Below are 19,905 nucleotides of genomic sequence, written 5' to 3'. Positions count from 1 at the left end.
GCTCTCGTGGAAGGTTTTGTGATTTTGGACTGCCGTTCACTTTAGAAATAGGCAAACCATGAGAGAGTTCCGTTGCTCAAAGTATGAATGTTACCAGGGACATCTCCCGAGGGCCTTCTAACTCCCAAGTATTTATGAAGATTTGATTCATACATAGATGGGAGAAATCTTGTATTTCATTCTGAAATTGAAGGTAAGGAAAGAACAGAAATGCGCTGGGAGAAGGGCAGTATTCAAATAAGTGTTATTTAGCTTATATATTTTTGTAGATAGAAGAAGGAATTCTTTGTCCTTTAAACTTTTTTCCTAGAACGTTTGGGGGGGTGGGAGAAGAGATTTTTTTTTTTTTAATTGGAAGTAGAAGAAAGTAGGGAAGAATTTAAGTTAAAATATTTACATATCAAATAGATACGTGGTTACTCCTGTATTCTGGCTGTCCGTGCGATCTCCATATTTCAGACATTATGGTATGCTGCCAGAAAGCTACCTACGAAACAAAAACAGAAAACTATTTTCAATTTTACACTTCTGATTGGTATATTAATCTAATGCATCTAAAAGTATTTGACATTATATGATAGTCATAGTATTATGTAAATAGTGAGTAAAAGAGGTGAGCTATTATTGATAAAAACTGTCTCTAACCCTTGACTATGTTCTTTTGAAGGACGGATAGAGAAGAGTCCTCTGTGATGCCCCTCATTGCTGCTGGCTTTACAAGGGTATGTACCCATTTCTTTGTTATGCAGGTATGATTCAGCCTGAGAAATTATTTTTTTTTATTAAAATTTGTTTTAATGTTTTTATTTATTTTTGAGACCCAGAGAGACAGGGCATGAGCAGGGGAGGGGCAGAGAGAGAGGGAGGCACAGAATCCGAAACAGGCTCCAGGCTCTGAGCTGTCAGCACAGAGCCCATCGCGGAGCTTGAACCATGACTGTGAGATCATGACCTGAGCCGAAGTCGGACGCTTAACCGACTGAGCCACCCAGGCGCCCCGAGAAATTATTTAATCTCCGTTCAGAGCCAGCAAAAGTTTTGAACTCATTTGAAGAAAAAAAAATTTGTTGTCTTTATGCTGTTACAGTTTGGTTTAGCTTTAGAACTTGGTAATCTAATAATCTACGACGCATTACGTTTTGGTCTCTCAAAATTGTGTCTGCTGAAATCATCTAAACATCATAAAATCTCCTTCAATGACCTGTTCTAAATGTTATGCCATAGGATGTGTTTTGGTAATGCTGACCTGTATACATGCAACTTTAAAGGCAGTTCAAGGACTCTGGAAATGAGGCAGCCCAAACACGACTCCCTCTCCTCCCAGGCCCTGATCTGTTGGTCTCCCCTAAGCCAAAAGGCTGCTAAAGGCTTTGGTCAGCTGGTTGCCAGTGAGCCCTGGAAATCATGATGGAGAGAACTTACCTAAGGCTGATCCTGGGGCAGATTTATGGCCCAATTTTATGTCCATGAGGTAGTTAAGACCCCCCCCCCCACCCCCAGGCCATGAATTTAGTTAAAGTGGTTCTAGGTGGTAGGTGGCACTCCTAGGTATTTGGCAGAAGCAAATACGGATCCACCCCCCCCTGCCCCCCAGAGGAAGAAGAATCTTCCTCCGGCCTCAGAGAATCTCCATGAGTAACTGCCCCAGGGCCCAGGCAGCCCTCCACCCACACAAGAGGAGAGGCACTGCAAGTGAGAGCTAGTAGGGGAAAGACAGCAGAAATGGGCCTCCACGACCCACAGATACCAGAATTCTCAGACACGAATTATGAAGCAGTCATGCTTAGATGTAAAGAATAAAAGACAAGACGATCTTGGAAATGTCTGCAGGGAATAGGAAACCGTAAAAAGTGACACAGCAAATTCTAAGCAGAACGTAAGTAACTTTTGAGAAATGAACACATGTAACTGAAAACTTGTAAAACTCAGTGGGTCAGAAGAAGTCTTAGAGCATGTAGCACAGAGATCCGGTAACAGAAGATAAGTTAGGGAAGTTAAGTGTGGAGGACAGACTGTATAGTTTAGCATATATACAACTGGGGTTCCCGAAGAACGGGAGAGAGAGAGAGGGGCAGAGGCAGTATTGGAAGAGAATTTTCTAGAACTGATGAAAGATTATGGTCCACAGATTCAAAAATTCCAACAAATCCGAAGTAGAGTAAATAAAAAGAAGACACATCATGGTGAAAAAACAAAACAGAGATTTTTTTTTTTTTTTTTTTTGAGAGAGAATGTGAGCGGGGGAGAGGGCGAGAGTGAGAGAGAATCTTAGGCAGGCTCCACACTCAGCACGAGGCCCAACACGGAGTTCGAGCCCACGACTCTGGGATCATGACTTGAGCCAAAATCAAGAGTTGGACACTCAACCGACTGAGCCACCCCGGTGTCACACCTGGAAAGAGACCTTGAAATCAGCCAGAGAAGAAAGATTAACTTCGGAAGAATGACGACTATCAGCCAGCTTCTCTGCAGTGATAAACGGAAAATAGAACATACAGGAATAACCCTTGCAGAGTGATAAAGGAAAGCAACTAGCCCTAGCATGAATAGCTTCCAAAAATGCAGTTGAAATAAAGACTTTGAGCAATGTGAAAACAGAGTTTGCAACTAGCAGATCCTTACAAGAAAATGCTAAAGGGGGTGCTTCAAGCAGAGGGAAGGTGAATCCCAAGTGGAAGGCTTGCAACGCCAAGAAATGAGCAGCAAGAAAATGGTGAATATGGGGGTAAATCTAAGCACACATTGACTGTATAAAACAGTAATAATAATGCCTGGTCTGATGAGATATTACCGCGGGAGGACCGCAGCCCGAGAGTCCCGCCCAGACAACTCCTTGGTCACCTTGCAGGGCAAAAGGGGGTGGGTGTAAAACTGAGAGTCCTGTCCCCCCGCCAGGAGCCCTATCTGAGGCAGAGAACTGAGAAAGGACTCCACTGCGACATCAGATGAACTCGAACAAGACACTTGAGGAGCAGGGAGGATAAAGTGGAGGGAAGTGGTGGGCAGGGAACCTGCCGAGCGCGGGGTCCCGCCTACTGCTGCCCTCCATGTGCGCCTGCGTGTGCATGAACGCCGGGTAGCGTAGCTTCGCCTGTGGTTCCGTAACGTGAGAAATGTAGGTGAGATCTAGATCTATGTAGGTATGCTGTTCAGGCCCAAAAGGGAACACTCAGACTGGAGTATATAATACTCTTCTAACGCAAGGGATGTACCAAAAGAAAAATTTGAACAATGGCTCAGGATTTAAATTCTCGACTGTCTTAGTGAACCTAGGCATCTTCAGGGTTTGTGGGGAGGAGGTGGGGGTAAGAGCGTTCTCAGGACCTTATCTAGCAGACATGGGAGGGGGCGGGCAGTGAAAGTATTCTGAAGCCGTCGTCGGTGGGAAAGGTGCAGACTAGAACATGCGCTCCCTGGGAGATGGTCTGTTCTGGAGGGGATCGGGATCTTGCTTTCAAATAGAGCAAAGAAATCAACGTTAGCCTTTGAGGTCAGTGGAAAGGAAGGCAGCCAGTAATAAACGGAAAGATTTAACAAGCCTTCCAAATTCACAAGAGGAAATGTGAAATTTACAGCCGCCTGGTCAGACTGGCTGACACGAGGAAGAGGAAGCCGCAGTGTGGAGCGAGTCGTAAACTCGCTAGAAGGGCTAGAAGCAAGCGCGTGTGAACGGACCGTTTCTCCCGGTGAAAGGCCTTCTGGACTGGGTTACAGAAGTGCGACCGTGTGACGTTTATAAGACAAAGTGATGTAAGCTTAGTAAGTGAACAAGGGTGGCAAGTAAATGCAGACTAAGAAAACCCCCAATATGAACATCGGATAGATGGAGTTTAACATGTTACTTTATACACGCGCCGTTTTTCTATAAAAAGCATACACTGGATTACTGTTATTGTTGCGTAGTTTTGTGGTTCCCAAGACAACTCCCAAAACATACACCCATATCGGCACCGACTCCCATTCCCTCACCTCCAGTAATTCATATTAAATGGTAGGAGAACAAGTCAGCCAGTGTGAAAGGGAGTGTTCCTTTAAGTACAGAATCCCAAGTTGGAAATGATGGATCACCTCTCCCTAGTGGATCCTAGATCACGTCCTCTCAACCTACTTGGGAGAGCATTCATACAAGGAAAAAAAAAAAACTTTCCCAGCTAACTTTGAAGATACTTACACGATAACTCTTCGGGCTTCAAAGCTGGCTATCCTTTTTAGCAAGGAGCTCGGAAGCTTCTACTTTCTAGAGAAACTTGGGGGTAGATGATGTACCCTGCCTTGTATTCTTTTCTTCCAGCCACCGGGAGTCCTTAAGCTTTTATGTTTGTATGAGGTCTCTTCGAAAGGGCATAGATGCACGTTGGGAATGTGTGTTTGCCATTCTCCACGAGGAAGTACATTGGCACAGCTGTGGGCTGGAAAGAGCATCCTGGTGGAAGGTATAGGAGACCTCAGTCCTTTCTCTTCTTAATATAATCAAGTTATCATGAGGCTTGAAAATGCAGGAGTAGCTGATGCACACAGTCCCCGCCCTCTCGCCCACATACTTGGTCACTGTGTCCTCTGAAGCCTTTGCTGAAACCAGGCTTAGGTGCACATCTCTAAGCACAAAGGCTTTGAGGTAGTCATTGTAGAGGTACGTGACCTGGGAAATCAGGAGTGGACGGCCAGTCGTCAGAGACCACAGGTGAAAGCTAATCTTCCTTCAAGGAGAGCCCCGTACCTTCACGTAACAACAGGATACCGAGGTGGCTGAGTGCCTGGTGACAGAGCAGGGCATCTAGACCTAGAGGGAAGGTGACTGCCCCAAGTCCCGTAGCTGGGGGGCAGTGATGCCGAGGCTTGAGCCAGACCTAGACCCGAAAGCCAACACCATAGTGGGATCTCTGGTATTCAGAGGGCAGTCGGCTACTTTGCGGATTAGCCAGAGTTCAAGGTTTCAGGGTGGATGGAGAGCTGCTTGCTTCCTCGGTGGGACTTGGCGGCCGAGCCCCTGCTGACGAACTGAGAAGTTGGGGTGTGGCGTCTCTCAGCACTGGTTGTGCGTCAGAATCCCTTGAAGAGCTTCCCCAGAGAGTGTCTTTCAGGTGGTGTTGGAAGAGGCCTGCCCGTTGCTATTATTTGGCAAGATTGCAGGTAATTCTAATAGGCAGCCGGGGCTCGAGAACCCCTGGGTGGGGCCCAGCAGGGCGGGTGTGACGGGCTCTGGAAAAGCCAGATTGGGTCAACTCAGGGGTCTGCAGGGTTTGTGGCCCAGGCGCTGGGGTCGGGCGGGGCGGGGAGAGGAGGCCAGCTGCTGCTGGAGCAGTAGGGATGACGGCCTGTTCCCCAAGCACCCCCTGACCCGGTGCCCTCCTGCACCCTCCATGCCCTGTGGAATCCTTGCGACACACGTGGAAGTTGGAGAAGGGCGGGAAAGACGGGATGTTTAGAGCAGGGGTTAGTGGGGGGGGGTGCAGACAGCAGGGGCAGGTTGCTGTACGTTTGGTCCCACGTGCCCATTTTGTAACTTTGACGCCTGCCTTGGAAGTTTGGACATTTATGTTCACACCCAGTGAAAAGTCTCATTGCATCCCTGGGAGGCTGTTTATAAATACACGTGTCTCCATGTCCCAGGATCTCACATGCAGAGCAGGTGAGGCCAGCCAGGCCCCTAGACAGCTCAGGGCCCCACCCCGTGTCTGCTGGCGGTGGCACAGGCCCTGTGCCCAGGAGTCTCCTCCCTGTTCCTGCCCAGTCGGCACCAGGTACCTGTGCAGGTGGACAGCATTCTCGGGTGTTCCGTGGAGTCAGGGCTGACCGAGGAATGCACGGCAGGCCCAGCACACTCCTCTCCCGGTGGGCGAGTGCTGTAGGCAGGGCACCGCTCTCACGCTTCTGCGGTGAGAGGGGCTGTGTTCTGGCCTGTGGGATAGGGACCAGGGTGCCCACGGCCAGCGTGGCTTGCTCCTCCCTCCCCTTCCCTCCCCTCCCCTCCCCTCCCGGGGATGGCGATCACCGTGCTCTGTGGTCATGCAGCGGTTTGCAGTTAGAGTGCTCTCTCCCTCCACCTCACTTGGTCCTCACGGTCACCTGCAGCGGGTAGGAGCAGGACAGGCTTGTTGTGCAAGAGCAGAGCGGGCCCAGGTGCCTCGTTTAGGGTCATACAGCTTATAAGGCATGAACCCGGGCTGGATTGATTAGGTTGCATGACGCTCAGACAAGACCCTGATCACTGTTTAAACAGAGGGCTATTGGTCTTCTATGCACCTTCACTGGGGCAGAGGCAGGAGCTCCATGAGAGGCCCATGTCCCAGGTTGGTCTGGCTTTGGCTTGGAGGTGGTGGCCTGCACAGGTCCGGCCCTGCCTCTTCGGCCTCAGCCTTGTCCTCGGCCAGCAGAGTGTCATCTATGCATCGAGCAGGTGAAAGCAAGAGCTGGTCACAGAAACAGGAGTGAGTAATGTTCCCCGATGTTTCTTCCGCCCGAATGGAACTAGGTGACAGGACACAGTGACCTCTAAGATGTCTTCACGGAATACATAACTTGGTGGCGGAATGGGTGCGTGCTCCTCACGGCCGCGTGAGTAGCTTTGTGGTGAGGTGTTTCCATCATGTGAAGGTTATTGCACGAGGTAGAGATTGTCCACGGCAGTAAGGCTACCGGGCAAAGCCAGCACCTGTGCTGTGGAGGGCCATCCTTCAGTGGCTTGACTGAGCCATGGTTAGAGGTGAGTGTAGGAACACGTTGCCGGGTGGGGGTTACCTTTGTGAGATGCAGGTGCCCAGAGAAGTGCAAATGTGTGTTTGCTGACTGTGGGCTTGAGCGACTTTAAAGAGGACAGCATACTGTGCTTGACTAAGTGAATGTACTCTAGAAGTTAATATAAATTAGGACTTCAGTTAAATGAATTTCTTCCTTCTGCATATTCTAGCCTCTGATAGTGCCGTGCAGATAACCAAAATCCTGTTTGCTCAAACAAAGCATTTTTAAGCCCGGTCTTCTTCTTCTTTTTTTTAAAGTGTATGTATTTATTTTGAGAGAGAGAGAGAGAGAGAGAGAGTGAGCACATGAGCAGGGGAGGGGCAGAGAGAGAGAGGGAGAGAGAGAATCCCAAGCAGGCTCCATGCTGTCAGGGCAGAGCCCGATGCAGGGCTTAATCTCATAAATCGTGGGACCATGACCTAAGCCGAAATCAAGAGTCAGAGGCTCAACTGATTGAGCCATTCAGGTGCCCAAGCCCTGTCTTCTTAAAAGCGAATTTGGTACCTGGGGTGCCTGGGTAGCTCACCTCTGACTCTTAATTGCAGCTCAGGTCACAGGCTCACATGGAGCCTGGTTGGGATTCTCCCTCCCTCTCTCTCTGCCCCTCGCACACACCCTCTGTCTCTCCCTCTCTCGCAAAAAACTTATTTTTTTAAAAAAGCTAATTTGGTACTCAGATTTTCACCTCTCAGTTCCTGTTCGTCATTAAAGATAACGTGTCTTTTTAGGTTTCAGTTACCCACTTGAGAAGTCTGTGAAAAGAATTTTTCCTGATAGTCAATAATAACTTAAAGATGCACATTTGTTTATCCACGAAATCCCCCTTCTCTTTGTAGAGGTATGTGGAAAACCCCAGCCTCATGGCCTGTTACAACGAACTGCTCCAGCTGGAGTTCGGAGAGGTGCGGTCCCAGCTGAAACTCAGGTAACTCTGCCCCTTCTGGAACGCCCACCGCACCACTCAGGGCAGCGTTGCAAGTGAGGTCTTCGGCTGTGGGCAGCTGCCTTTCGGCCCTAACTGACCTCCTGCTGAAATGGGATGGGGTGGTGGCCTGGCAACTCTCTTTATATTGACTCTTGGAGTCTGCCTGGATGTCTAATGAGCGGTCACATTAGCGATGGGAGACACATGTAAAGCCAGGGCTCCAAAAGAATAGCAAATGAAAAAGCAGTCTACAAAGGGATATACTGAATTATCTATCTACTTTTTTAAGGAAAAAAAAAAAACTTGTAATATATACACACACCCGACCTACTAATATTGGTTATCTCTGGTAGGTGACATGTTTTCTTTTCCACAAATAGACATTTGGAATTTGCTCTTGATAAACAGTTTTTGGTTTTTAAGTGAAAAGAGTAGAAACCTAGTTCCTTGTACAATAGGAAAAGCAAAAAAAATAGTAAAATTATACAAGGTTGGCAAGAAAAAAAAAGTTAGCAGCTCTTTGTCAAACTAGGTTTCTTCCTTGGGTGGTCTACTGTTCTTTAATATTCCCGGGACCAAAGAGAGAGCATGAGATCACCCTGTTTGGATATGCCTAAGGCAGAGATAAGGGGTCAGGGCTTGGAGTACAAAGATCAGTAGGGCCAGCACCGGGGGCTCCACACGCAGGCAAGGAAAATACTTGATAGATGAAATGAAGTCAGGTAGCAGAGAAGTTCTGGTGAGCAGACATGTTTGAGGCTAGTGAAGTGTACAAAGGAGAGGCTTATCGCCAGGTCTTGCCGGGAAACGTGAGGTGGATGGCCAGGTTTAGGCCTGTCCGTCCCTCTCTCGCGGACACAGACGGGCCACAGCCTTCCTGCACTGAACTAGGCTACTGGCCTCTCAGAGAGGAAAGTGGAATTTTGGAGCAGTAGGTGGTGATAGAGCTTAGTTTCTCCAACCAGAGTGCAGAAACCGACGCCCAGGGAGATGAACTGGCTTAGATCCGAGATCTCACAGGCGCAAACGGCGCAGATAATCCTTGAGGTTGTGATCAGTGTTTTCAAAACCGCGATCGTCGTCTGTCCTCCATTCCTAAGTCTAACTGTGACCTCTGACCTTTTCTTCGTGAATACCTTAGCTTAGTGAACGCAGCCATCGTCTCCCCTGTGGTCCTAGACGGGAACCACCATGTCTGTTTCACAAGTCCCCAACTCCGGTCACTCACCAAGTCCTAATGATTTTGCTTCCTGAGCATCTGTGGAATAGCCTACTCATCTTCCTCTTTAGGCCACTCTCTTCTCTTACCTGGATCATTGAACCGTCAGTCTCCCTACACCTTTCTTGGCTCCTCCTTGTCCGTTCTCCACGCCACAGCCACACCTAACCCTGCGTGTGCTTCGGCTCTGCACCTCCCCACTGCCTTCAAGATAAAGTCCAAACTCTAAGATACGGCTGCACAGCTCTCTGTGGCACATCCACTGCTTACCTCTCTGTCCCCGCGTGTCATCATGGCCTGCTTTGTTCTGTGCACCAGCCGACAGCCAAAGGGAGAAGTCCATTATCAAGGGCAGTATAAAAATATGAAGGGGAGTGTGGAGATGTGGGGCTAGAGAGCTAGGAGAAATAGAGACTCGTTCTGCCGGATGTTCAAATGCACTAACAAGCTGTAACGGCGCCTTTGTGTTACTGCTGGATCATTAAACTGGAATGTAAAGTGTAGAAATAGACTTGAGTATATTGAAGAATTTAGCATATGATCAACATGGCAATTTAAGCCAACATGGAAAAGGGCAGACTTTTTAGTGAACAGAACTGTGACAACTTGTTAACGGTCTGGAAAGAAAATTAAGTTATATCTTGATCTCACACCCAACCCCAAAATAAATCCCAGTGACTTAAAGACTTGATGTTAAAAGTAGGGCCACATAAGTACTAAAAATATAAGCAAACATATGTAATTGGATGGTGAAGTTTTTTTAAATTCAGCATGGCGTAAAAGCCAGATTGGGTAAAGGAGGAGAGTCAGATTAAACAACATAAAAGTGTTAAGCTGGTCTACAATTAAAAAAAATTTTTTTTTAATGTTCCATTTATTTTTGAGAGAGAGAGAGACAGAGTACAAGCTGGGGAGGGGCGGAGAGAGAGGGAGACACACAATCCAAAGCAGGCTCCAGGCTCTGAGCTGTCAGCACAGAGCCCAATGCAGGGCTCGAACTCGTGAACCACAAGATCATGACCTGAGCCAAAGTCGGACACTCAACTGACTGAGCCACCCAGGCACCCCAGCTTGTCCACAGTTTTTTAAAAAACCTTAAATAATGTTACATTTTTAGATAAATAACATTCTGGGGAGGATATATCTGTAACACATAGGGTGGGCAGACAGACGTTTGGCTTTACTAGTAATCACATAAATGAAAATGAGAATGATCTGTTATATTTTATTTACCAAATCTGCAAAAATTGGAAAAAGAATGTTAAAACCGAGTAGGGCTTCTCACAGATCCGTTTCCTCCAAACTTGTTATATCAGAGGTGAGAACTTATTTCTCATTAAAACAAATTTTTTTAATAACAAATTTATTGGTGTATAATTCACAACACCACTTGATTTTTATATTTCAAAACACAAAAGCTAATTTTTATTGGCTAAGCTGCTTCGTCTTGTTTAGTGATATTTTATTAATACCAGGAACGACGTCAAAGCATTGCTCTTGTTAATTTCCTTAATGTTATCTTTGCACTTTATGAACAAGTAGGCGGTTGCTTTCATTTTTTCATCATCTTCTGAGGCATATAAGAGAACTAAATTGAGAGCAACCTAAAGGTGCAATCATGGGGGCATTTGTTGAATAAATTATGGGATAACTTTAAACAGAATAGTGCAGTTTGTTTTCAGCTAAAGAAGTCCCTTTAACGTTTCTTGTAAGGCTGATTTAGTGGTGATGGACTTCTTTAGCTTTTTGCTTATCTGGAAAACTCTTTGTGTCTCCAGCTATTCTGAATGATAGCCTTGCCAGGTAGAGTATTTCCGGGTGCAGGTTTTTCCCTTTTAGCAGTTTTCATATGTCTGGCCTGCAGAGTTTCTGCAAAAAATCTGCTGACCTTTAAGCTGAAAAGAAATGGCACTAATTAACAAGAAAATACACGAAAGTAAAAATGTTCCTGGAAAAGGTAAATATACAGTAAAAGTAGCAGATTGATCACTTCTAAAGCTAGTATGAAGGTCAAAAGACAAAAGTAGTAAAATTAAGTTACAATAATTAAGGGATATATAAAATAAAACAGTGTAAAACGTGACATCAAAAACAAAATGGAGGGGTTAGTAAAAATGTATTTTTGGAATATGTTCAAATTTAAGTTGCTGTCAACTTAGAATAGCTGTTAAATACATAGGACAATATATGTGAATCCTCATAGTAACCACAAAGCAAATCGTAGAGCAAATACACAAAAGAAACTGAGAAAGAAATCTAAGCATAACATAAAGTTCTCAAACCAGAAAGAAAGAGAAAGAGAAGAAAGGAACAGAGAGGAACTACAAAAACATCCAGAAAACAGTTAACAAAATGGCAGTAGGTACATACCTATCGGTAATTACTTTGAATGTAAATAGACTAAATTCTCTGATCAAAAGACATTGTGCTTGAATTAAAAATTAATTGAAGGGTGTCTGGGTGGCTCAGTTGGTTAAACATCCGACTCTTAGTTTCAGCTCGGGTCATGATCTGTGGTTTGTGAGTTTGAGCCCCACATCGGGCTCCGGGCTGACAGTGCATAGTCTGCTTGGGATTCTCTCTCTGCCCCCCACCCCCCCCCACTCGTGTGTGCTTGTTCTCTCTCTCTCTCTCAAACTTAAAAAAAACTTTAATAAAATAAAAATAAAAAACATTAAAAATTTTTAAAAAGACTCATCTGTGTGCCTGCCTACGAGAGACTCACGTCAGAAGTAAGAGCACACACAGAATGAAAGGGGAGAGATGGAAAAAGATACAAGCTGGAAACAAAAAGCCGTTGTAACTACACTCATATGAGACCAAATTGACTTTAAAATAAAGCCTGTAATGAAAGAAAAAGAAGGGCATTACCTAATGATAAAGAGGTCAACCAAGCAAGAAGATAAAACACTTATAAATATATGTGCATCCAACATAGAAGCACCAAAGTATATAAAGTGAATATTAACAGATGTAAAGGGAGAAATTGACAATATAATTATAGTAGGGGGCTTTCACACCCCACTTAAATCAGTGGATAGATCATTCACACAGAGAACGCAATAAAGAAATGTTGGCTTTGAACAATACTTTAGACCGGATGAAGTTAATAGATACACACAGAACGTTTGATCCAAAAAACAGGCAAGATACACATTCTTCTCAAGTGCACATGCAGCGTTCTCCAGGATAGAGCATGTTAGGCCACAAAAGAAGTCTCAGTACTTTCAACAGGATTGAAATCATAGCAAGCGTCTTTTCCAACTACATACAGTATGTATGAAACCAGTATGTTTCATTCATACATACAGTATGTATGAAACCAGTATGTATGAAATACAGTATGGTATGAAACCAGAAATCAATTACAAGAGGAAAACTGGAAAAACCACAAAAATGTAGAGAATAAAACAACATGTTACTGAACAGCCAATGGGCCATCAGAAATCAAAGGAGGAATTTTTTAAAATGCTCAGGAACAAATGAAAAAAGAAATACAACATACCAAAATCTGTGGGATGCGCAAAAGTGGTTCTAAGAGGAAAGTTCATAACAATACAAGCCTACCTCAAGAAACAAGTAAAATCTCAAACAATAACCTTCCATCTAAAGGAACTAGAAGAAGAACAAACAAAGCTCAACGTTAGTAGAAGGAAGGAAATAATAATCAGGGCAGAATAAATAAATAGAGATTTTAAAAACTCAGTGAAACTAAGAGCTGGTTCACTGAAAAGATAAAACTGGCAAACATTTAGCTAGACTCACCAAGAAAGAGAGGGCTCAAATAAATAAAATCAGAGATGAAAGGAGAACTTACAACAGATACCACAGAAACACAAACAATTCTAAGAGACAACTGTGTATAGTTATATGTCAACAAATTGGAAGAAATTGATAAATTCCTAGAAGCATTAAATCCTTCAAGACTGAATCATGAAGACAGAGAAAATCTAAATAAACCAATTACTAGTAAGGAGATTGAATCAGTAATAAAAAGCTTCCCAACAACAAAAGTCCAGGGCCAGATGGCTTCACTGGTGAAATCAACCACAAATTCAAAGAACAATTAACACCAGTCCTTCTCAAACTCTTCCAAAAACAAACAAACAAACAAAACAGAAGAGGAGGGAACTTTTCCAGACCCAATTTATGAGGTCAGCATTACCAAAACCAGACAAGGATGCCACAAAATAGTAAAATGACAGGCCAGTATTCCTGATGAACATAGATGCAAAAATCTTCAACAAAATATTAGCAAACTGAATTCAATACATTAATAGGATCATTGGCATTTGTTCTGGGTATATAAGGATGGTTCAACAGCTGGAAATCAACCAACATGGTATACCACATTAACCAAATGAAAGCTACAAATCCTATGATCATCTCAATAGATGTAGAAAAAACATCTGACAAAGTACAACATCGATTCATGATAAAAACTCCACAAAGTGGGTATGGGGAAACGTACTTTAGTGTAAGAAAGAAAACAGATGACAAACTCACAGATAACGCCATACTCAGTAGTGAAAAGCTGAAAGCTTTTCTTCTAAGATCAGGAGCAGGACGAGAACACCCCACCCCCTCTTTTATTTAATATAGTATTAGAAGTTCTAGCCAGAGCATTTAGGCAGAAAAAGAAATAAAAGGCATCTGAATTGGAAGGGAAAAGGTAAAACTGTCACCATTTGCACAGAAAATGATACTATATGTAGAAAATCCTAAAAATGCCACCAAAGAGCAATTAGAACTAACAAGTGCTTCAGTAAAGTTATAGGATGCAAAATTAATATACAAAAATCCATTGCATTTCTATACACTAACAAAGAACTATCAGAAAGAAAAATAGTCCCATTTATAATTATATCAGAAAGAATAAAATACGTAGGGATAAATTTGACCAAGGAGATGAAAAACCTGTGCACTGCAAACTATTAAGACATTGATAAAAGAAATTGGAGATGACACAAATAAATGGAAAAATATACCATGCTCATGGGTTGGAATAATTAATATTGTTAAAAAGCCCATACTACCCAGAGCAGTCTGCAAATTCAGGATAGTCCCTATCAAAATTCCAATGGCATTTTTCACAGAACTAGACCAAATAATCCTAAAAGCTTATGTGAAAGTTCAAAAGACTGAATGGCCAAAGCAATCTTGAGAAAGAAAGCTAGAGGTATCATGCTTCCTGATTTCAAATGATACTGCATACCTACAGTAATCAAAACAGTATGGTACTGGAATGAAACCAGACACAAGGTCTGTGGAATAGAATAGAGATCCCAGAAATAAACCCATGTTCATCTGGTCAGTTAATCAACAAAAGAGGCTAGAATATACAGTAGGGAAAGGAAAGTTTTTAAAACAGTGGTAGGAAAACTGGACAGCTAAATGCACAAGAATGAAACTGGGCCACTGTCTTAACCATATGCAAAAATTAACTCGAAATGCATTAAAGACTTGAATGTGAGACCTGAAACCGTAAAATTCATAGAAGAAAACATAGGTAGCAACCTCCTTGACATTGGTTTCAGTGAGTTTTTTTTTCTTTTTCTTCTTTTTCTTTTTCTTTTTTTTTGGGGGGGAGGGGGCCCTCAAACTCCAAAGGCAAGGGCAAAAAAAAGCAAAAATAAACAAATGAGACTACATCAAACTTAAAAAGCTTCTGCACAGAGAAGGAAACCATCAACAAAGTGAAAAGTCAACCTACTGAATGGGAGATATTTTCTAATCATATATCCAATAAGAGTTAATATCCAAAATGTATAAAGAATTCATACTAACTAACTTAAAAAAAAACTGATTAAGAATTGGTCAGAGGATCATAAGAGACATTTTGTTCAAAGTAAACAGACGGCCAATAGGCACATGAGAAGGTGGTCAAGATCACTAACCCTCAATGAAATGCAAAACCATAATGAAATGTCACCTCACACCTGTCAAAATGGCTTGTGAGGTGAGAGACTAGTAAAGAATGGATTTAAACTTAGGTGACCATCAGCTTAATATAGAGTGCTATATGTATAAGATGTTATATGTAAACCCAATGGTAACCACAAACAAAAAACCAGTACAAATCAAAAATAGATACGCAAAAAATAAAGAGAAAGGAATCAAAGTATATCACTAAAGAAAGCAAACTGTGAAAGACGAGAGAGAAGAAAGGAGCAGAGAGCTTCAAAAACAACCTTGAAACAAGTAACAAAATGGCAATAAATCCATAGTTATTTTGAATGTAAATGGACTAAATGCTCCAATGAAAAGACAGGGTGACAGAATGGATAAAAAAGCAAGACCCATCCATATACTGCACACAAGAGACTCTGTTCATACCTAAAGACACCTGCAGATTGAAAGCAAAGGAATAGAAAAGCATTTACCATAAGAGACTCTTAAAAACTGAGAATAAACTGAGGGTTGATGGGGGGTGGGAGGGAGGGGAGGATGGGTGATGGGCATTGAGGAGGGCACCTGTTGGGATGAGCACTGGGTGTTGTATGGAAACCAATTTGACAATAAATTTCATATTAAAAAAATTTTTTAATAAACTTTAAATAAATAATTAAAAATTAAAAAAACATTTATCATGCACATAGAAGTGAAAAGAAAGCCAGTGGCAATACTTACATTGGACGAAATAGACTTTAAATCAGAGATTGTAACAAGAACACAGAAGAAGACATAAAGGGGAAAATCCAACAAGAAGAAAGAATGATGGTAAATATTTATGCACCCAACATAGGAGCACCCAAATACATAAAGCAGTTAATAACAAACATAAAGGAAGTAGTTGATAGTATTACAGTAATGGTAGGGGCCTTTACTACCCCACTCACATTAATGGACAACTCATCTAAACAAAATCAACAAGGAAACAAACTTTGAATGAGACACTGGACCAGATGAATTTAATAGAGATACTCAGAACATGCCCTCCTAAAACAGCAGAATACACATGCTCTTTCAATATGTAACATATTCAGCCTAGAATAGATCACATATTCGGCCACAAATCAAGTGTCAAAAAATTCAAAAAGATGAAAGTCATACCATGCATCTTTTTCCCACCACAGCACTATGAAACTGGAAATTAACCATAAGAGAAAATCTGGAAGAATACAAATACATGGACGTTCAATAATATGCTATTCATACAATGAATGGGTCAACTAAGAAATCAAAGAGGAAATTAAAAAATGCATGGAGACAAATGAAAATGAAAACACAATGGTCCAAAATCTTTGGGTTCTAAAAGGGAAGTCTATAGCAATACAGTCTTGCCTCAAGAAGCAAGAAAAATCTCAAATTAACCTAACCTTACACGTGAAGGGGCTACGAAAAGAAAAAGAACAAACAAAACCCCAAAACAGCAGAAGGAAGGAAATAATAAAGATTAGAGCAGAAATAAACAAAATAGAAACTTAAAAAAAAAAAAAAAAAAAAAAAACTAGGAGAGCAGATCAATGAAACCAGAAGCTGGTTCTTTGAAAAGATCAACAAAATCGATAAACATTTAGCCTGACTTATCAAAAAAAAAACAAAAAACAAAAAAAAAAAAAACCCAAAACAAAACACAGAGGACTCAAACAAAATCAGAAATGAAAGAAGAGAAAGAAAAAAAAATGAAGAGGGCATCTGGGTGCCTCAGTTGGTTAAGTGGCTGACTCTTGATTTCAGCTCAAGTCATGATCTCACCATTTGCAAGATCGAGCCCCATGTGAGGCTCTGCACTGACAGCATGGCACCTGCTTGGGATTCTCTCTTTGCCCCTCTCTCTGCCTCTGCCCTGCTCATACATTCTCTCTCTAAATAAATAAATAAATAAATAATTTTTTTTTTCTTTTTAAGTGAAGAAAGAGGAGGGGTGCCTGGGTGCTCAGTTAGTTAAGCATCTGACTTAGGCAGGATCTCGCAGTTTGTATGATTCAAGCCCTGCATCTGGCTCCATGCTGACAGCCTGGAGCCTGCTTTGGATTCTGTGTGCCTCTCTCTCTCTGCCCTTCCCCCCCAAAGATAAATAAACATTTAAAAAAATTGAAGAGGAGAGGGGTGCCTGGGTGGTTTGGTCAGTTAAGCGTCCAACTTTGGCTCAGGTCATGATCTTGTGGATCATGAGTTCCAGCCCCATGTCAGGCTCTGTGCTGACAGCTCAGAGCCTAGAGCCTGCTTTAGATTCTGTGTCTCCCTCTGTCTCTGCCCCTCCCCTGTTCATGCTTTGCGTGTGTGTGTGTGTGTGTGTCTCTCTCTGTCTCTCTCTCTCTCAAAAATAAATAAAAACTTAAAAATTTTTTATTTTAAAACGAAGAGGAGAAATAACAACACAAATACAAAGCATTATAAGAGAGTATGAAATATCATATGCCAACAAATTGGACAACCTAGAAGAGATAGACAAATTATTAGACACATGTAGCCTCCCAGAACTGGACCAGGAGAATTAGAAAATTTGAATAGACAGATTAGCAATAACATTGAATCACTAGTCAAAAAACCCCCAACAAACAGAAAATCTAGGACCAAACGGCTTCACAGGTAAATTCTATGAAAATGGTGAATGCCTATTCTTTTCAAACTATTCCAAATAATAGAAGAGAAAGGAAAGCTTCCAGATTCATTCTCTGAGCCCAGCGTTACCCTGATGCCAAAACTAGATAAAGACACTACAAAAAAAAAAAAAAGAATATTAAGACAATATCTTGGTGAACATAGATGTAAAAACTCTGAACAATATGTTAGCAAACAAAATCCAACAATACATTAAAAAAAATCATTTACCACGACCAAGTGGGATTTATCTTGAGTTGCAAGGGTGGTTCAGTCTTCACAAATGCATCAATCTGATACATCATCACATCAGCAAGGGAAGGGATAAAAACCATGTGGTCATTTCAGTAGATGCAGAAAAAGCATTTGCCAACATCCATTTGTGATAAAAAAAAAAAAAAAACCCTCCACAAATTATGTTTAGAGGGAACATACGTCAACATAATAAAGGCCATATATGAAGAAGCACAGCTAACTTCATACTCAATAGTGAAGGACTGAGAGCTTTTCTCCTAAGATCAGGAACAAGACAAGGATGTCTGCTCTTAATCACTTTTATTACTGGAAGCCTTAGCCATAGCAGTCAGACAACAAAAAGAAATAAAGGCATCCACGTTGGTAAGAAGGAAGTAGGACTTTCAACTACTTGCAGATGACATGATACTATATATAGAAAACCCTTGAGACTCTACCAAAAAACTACTAGAACTAATAAATGAATTCCGTAACGTCACAGGATACAAAATCAACATAAAAAAAATTCGTTGCATTTCTATACACTAATAATGAAGTAGTCGAAAGAGAAATTAAGAAACCAATTGCATTTATCATTGCACCAAAAAGAATTCAATACCTAGGAACAAACTTAACCAAGGGGTGATGATAGACCTATATCGAATTTTAAAACATGGATGAAAGAAATTGAAGATGACACAAATGGAAAGATATTCCATGCTCACAGATTGGAAGATCATATATTGTTAAAATATTCATACCATCCAAAGCTGTCTACGGATTTAATGCCATCCCTATCAAAATGCCAACAGCATTTTCATAGAAGATCTAGAACAAACAATCTTAAAATTTGTATGGAATCACAAAAGACCCCAAAAAGCCAAAGCAGTCTTGAAAAAGAATAAAACCGGAGTTATCACAATCCCAGATAACAAGATATGCTACAGAACTGTAGTAAGCAAAACAGTGTGGTACTCGCACAAAAATAGACCTATAGATCAGTACAACAGAATATAGAGCCCAGAAAGAAACCTATCCTTATATGGTCAGCTAATCTACAACAAAGGGGGGCAAGAATACACACTGATGAAAAGACCTCAACACCAAAAGAAAAACACATACTTAAAAAATGGGCAGAAGACACGGACAGACATTTCTCCCAAGAAGACCTACAGGGGTGCCTGGGTGGCTCAGTCGGTTGGGTGTCCAACTTCAGCTCAGGTCATAATCCTGCAGTTCATGAGTTCAAGCCCCACGTCGGGCTCTATGCTGTCAGCTCAGAGCCTGGAGCCTGCTTCGGATTCTGTGTCTCCCTCTCTCTTTGCCCCTCCCCTGTGCTTACTCTCTCTCAAAAATAATCATTAAAAAAAATTTTTTTTAAACAAAGAAGACCTACAGATGGCCAACAGACACCTGAAAAGATGTGCAACATCACTCATCAGCAGGGAAATGCAAATCAAAACCACAATGCGGTATCACCTCACACCTGTCAGAATGGCTAAAATAAAAAACAGGAAACAACAAGTGTTGGCGAGGACGTGGAAAAAAAGGAACCCTCGTGCACTGTTGCTGGGAACGCAAACTGGTGTAGCCACTCTGGAAAACAGTATGGAGGTTCCTCAGAAAATTGAAAATAGAATTACCCTATGACCCAATAATTCCACTACTGAGTATTGACCCAAAGAGTACAAAAATACTAATTCGAAAAGATATATACACTTCTGTGTTTCCTGCAGCATAATTTACAGTAGCTAAATCATGGAAGCCACCCCAGTGTCCATCGATAGGTAAATGGATAAAGATGTGGTAGCTGATGAGGCAGCTACATCGTACGAATTTTGTGTGGTGAGAGGTGATAACTAGACTTGCCCTGGTGATCAGTTTGCAGTGGATACAGAGGTCGAATCACTGTATTTTACATGCGAAGCTAGCAGAATATTGTATGTAAATTATACGTCAGTTTGAAAAGACTGAATTATTTCCTGGTGGCTCTATAAAGATTGTATTGTGATATGAATAGGCAATCGAAGATTATGTTGCCAAATATATAGGGAAGATGTCCTACAGACATGAATCAGGTGGTTTGTTAATAAAAATACAGCTAACCCTTGGGGCGCCTGGGTGGCTCAGTTGGTTAAGTGGTCGACTTCAGCTCAGGTCATGATCTCACAGCTTGTGGGTTCGAGCTCCATGTCAAGCTCTGTGCTGACAGCTCAGAGCCTGGATCTGCTTTGGAGTCTGT

At 42.2% G+C, this 19,905-nt stretch overlaps 1 protein-coding gene across 2 annotated transcripts in view; it reads left to right on the top strand.

Moving 5' to 3' along the window:
• Positions 1-19,905, top strand: part of PDE8A (phosphodiesterase 8A) — a 153,458-nt gene that overhangs the window by 80,802 nt on the left and 52,751 nt on the right. For both annotated transcript variants that reach the window (XM_060617567.3, XM_060617566.3), the window contains exons 5-6: positions 668-722; positions 7,575-7,663. In XM_060617567.3, the coding sequence (XP_060473550.1) occupies positions 668-722; positions 7,575-7,663 (144 nt within the window). The remainder of the gene's footprint in view (positions 1-667; positions 723-7,574; positions 7,664-19,905) is intronic.

Source organism: Panthera onca, chromosome B3, assembly GCF_046562875.1.
Source record: "Panthera onca isolate mPanOnc1 chromosome B3, mPanOnc1 haplotype 2, whole genome shotgun sequence".
Taxonomy (NCBI): Eukaryota; Metazoa; Chordata; class Mammalia; order Carnivora; family Felidae; genus Panthera; species Panthera onca.
This window is presented reverse-complemented; position numbering and strand designations above follow the sequence as displayed.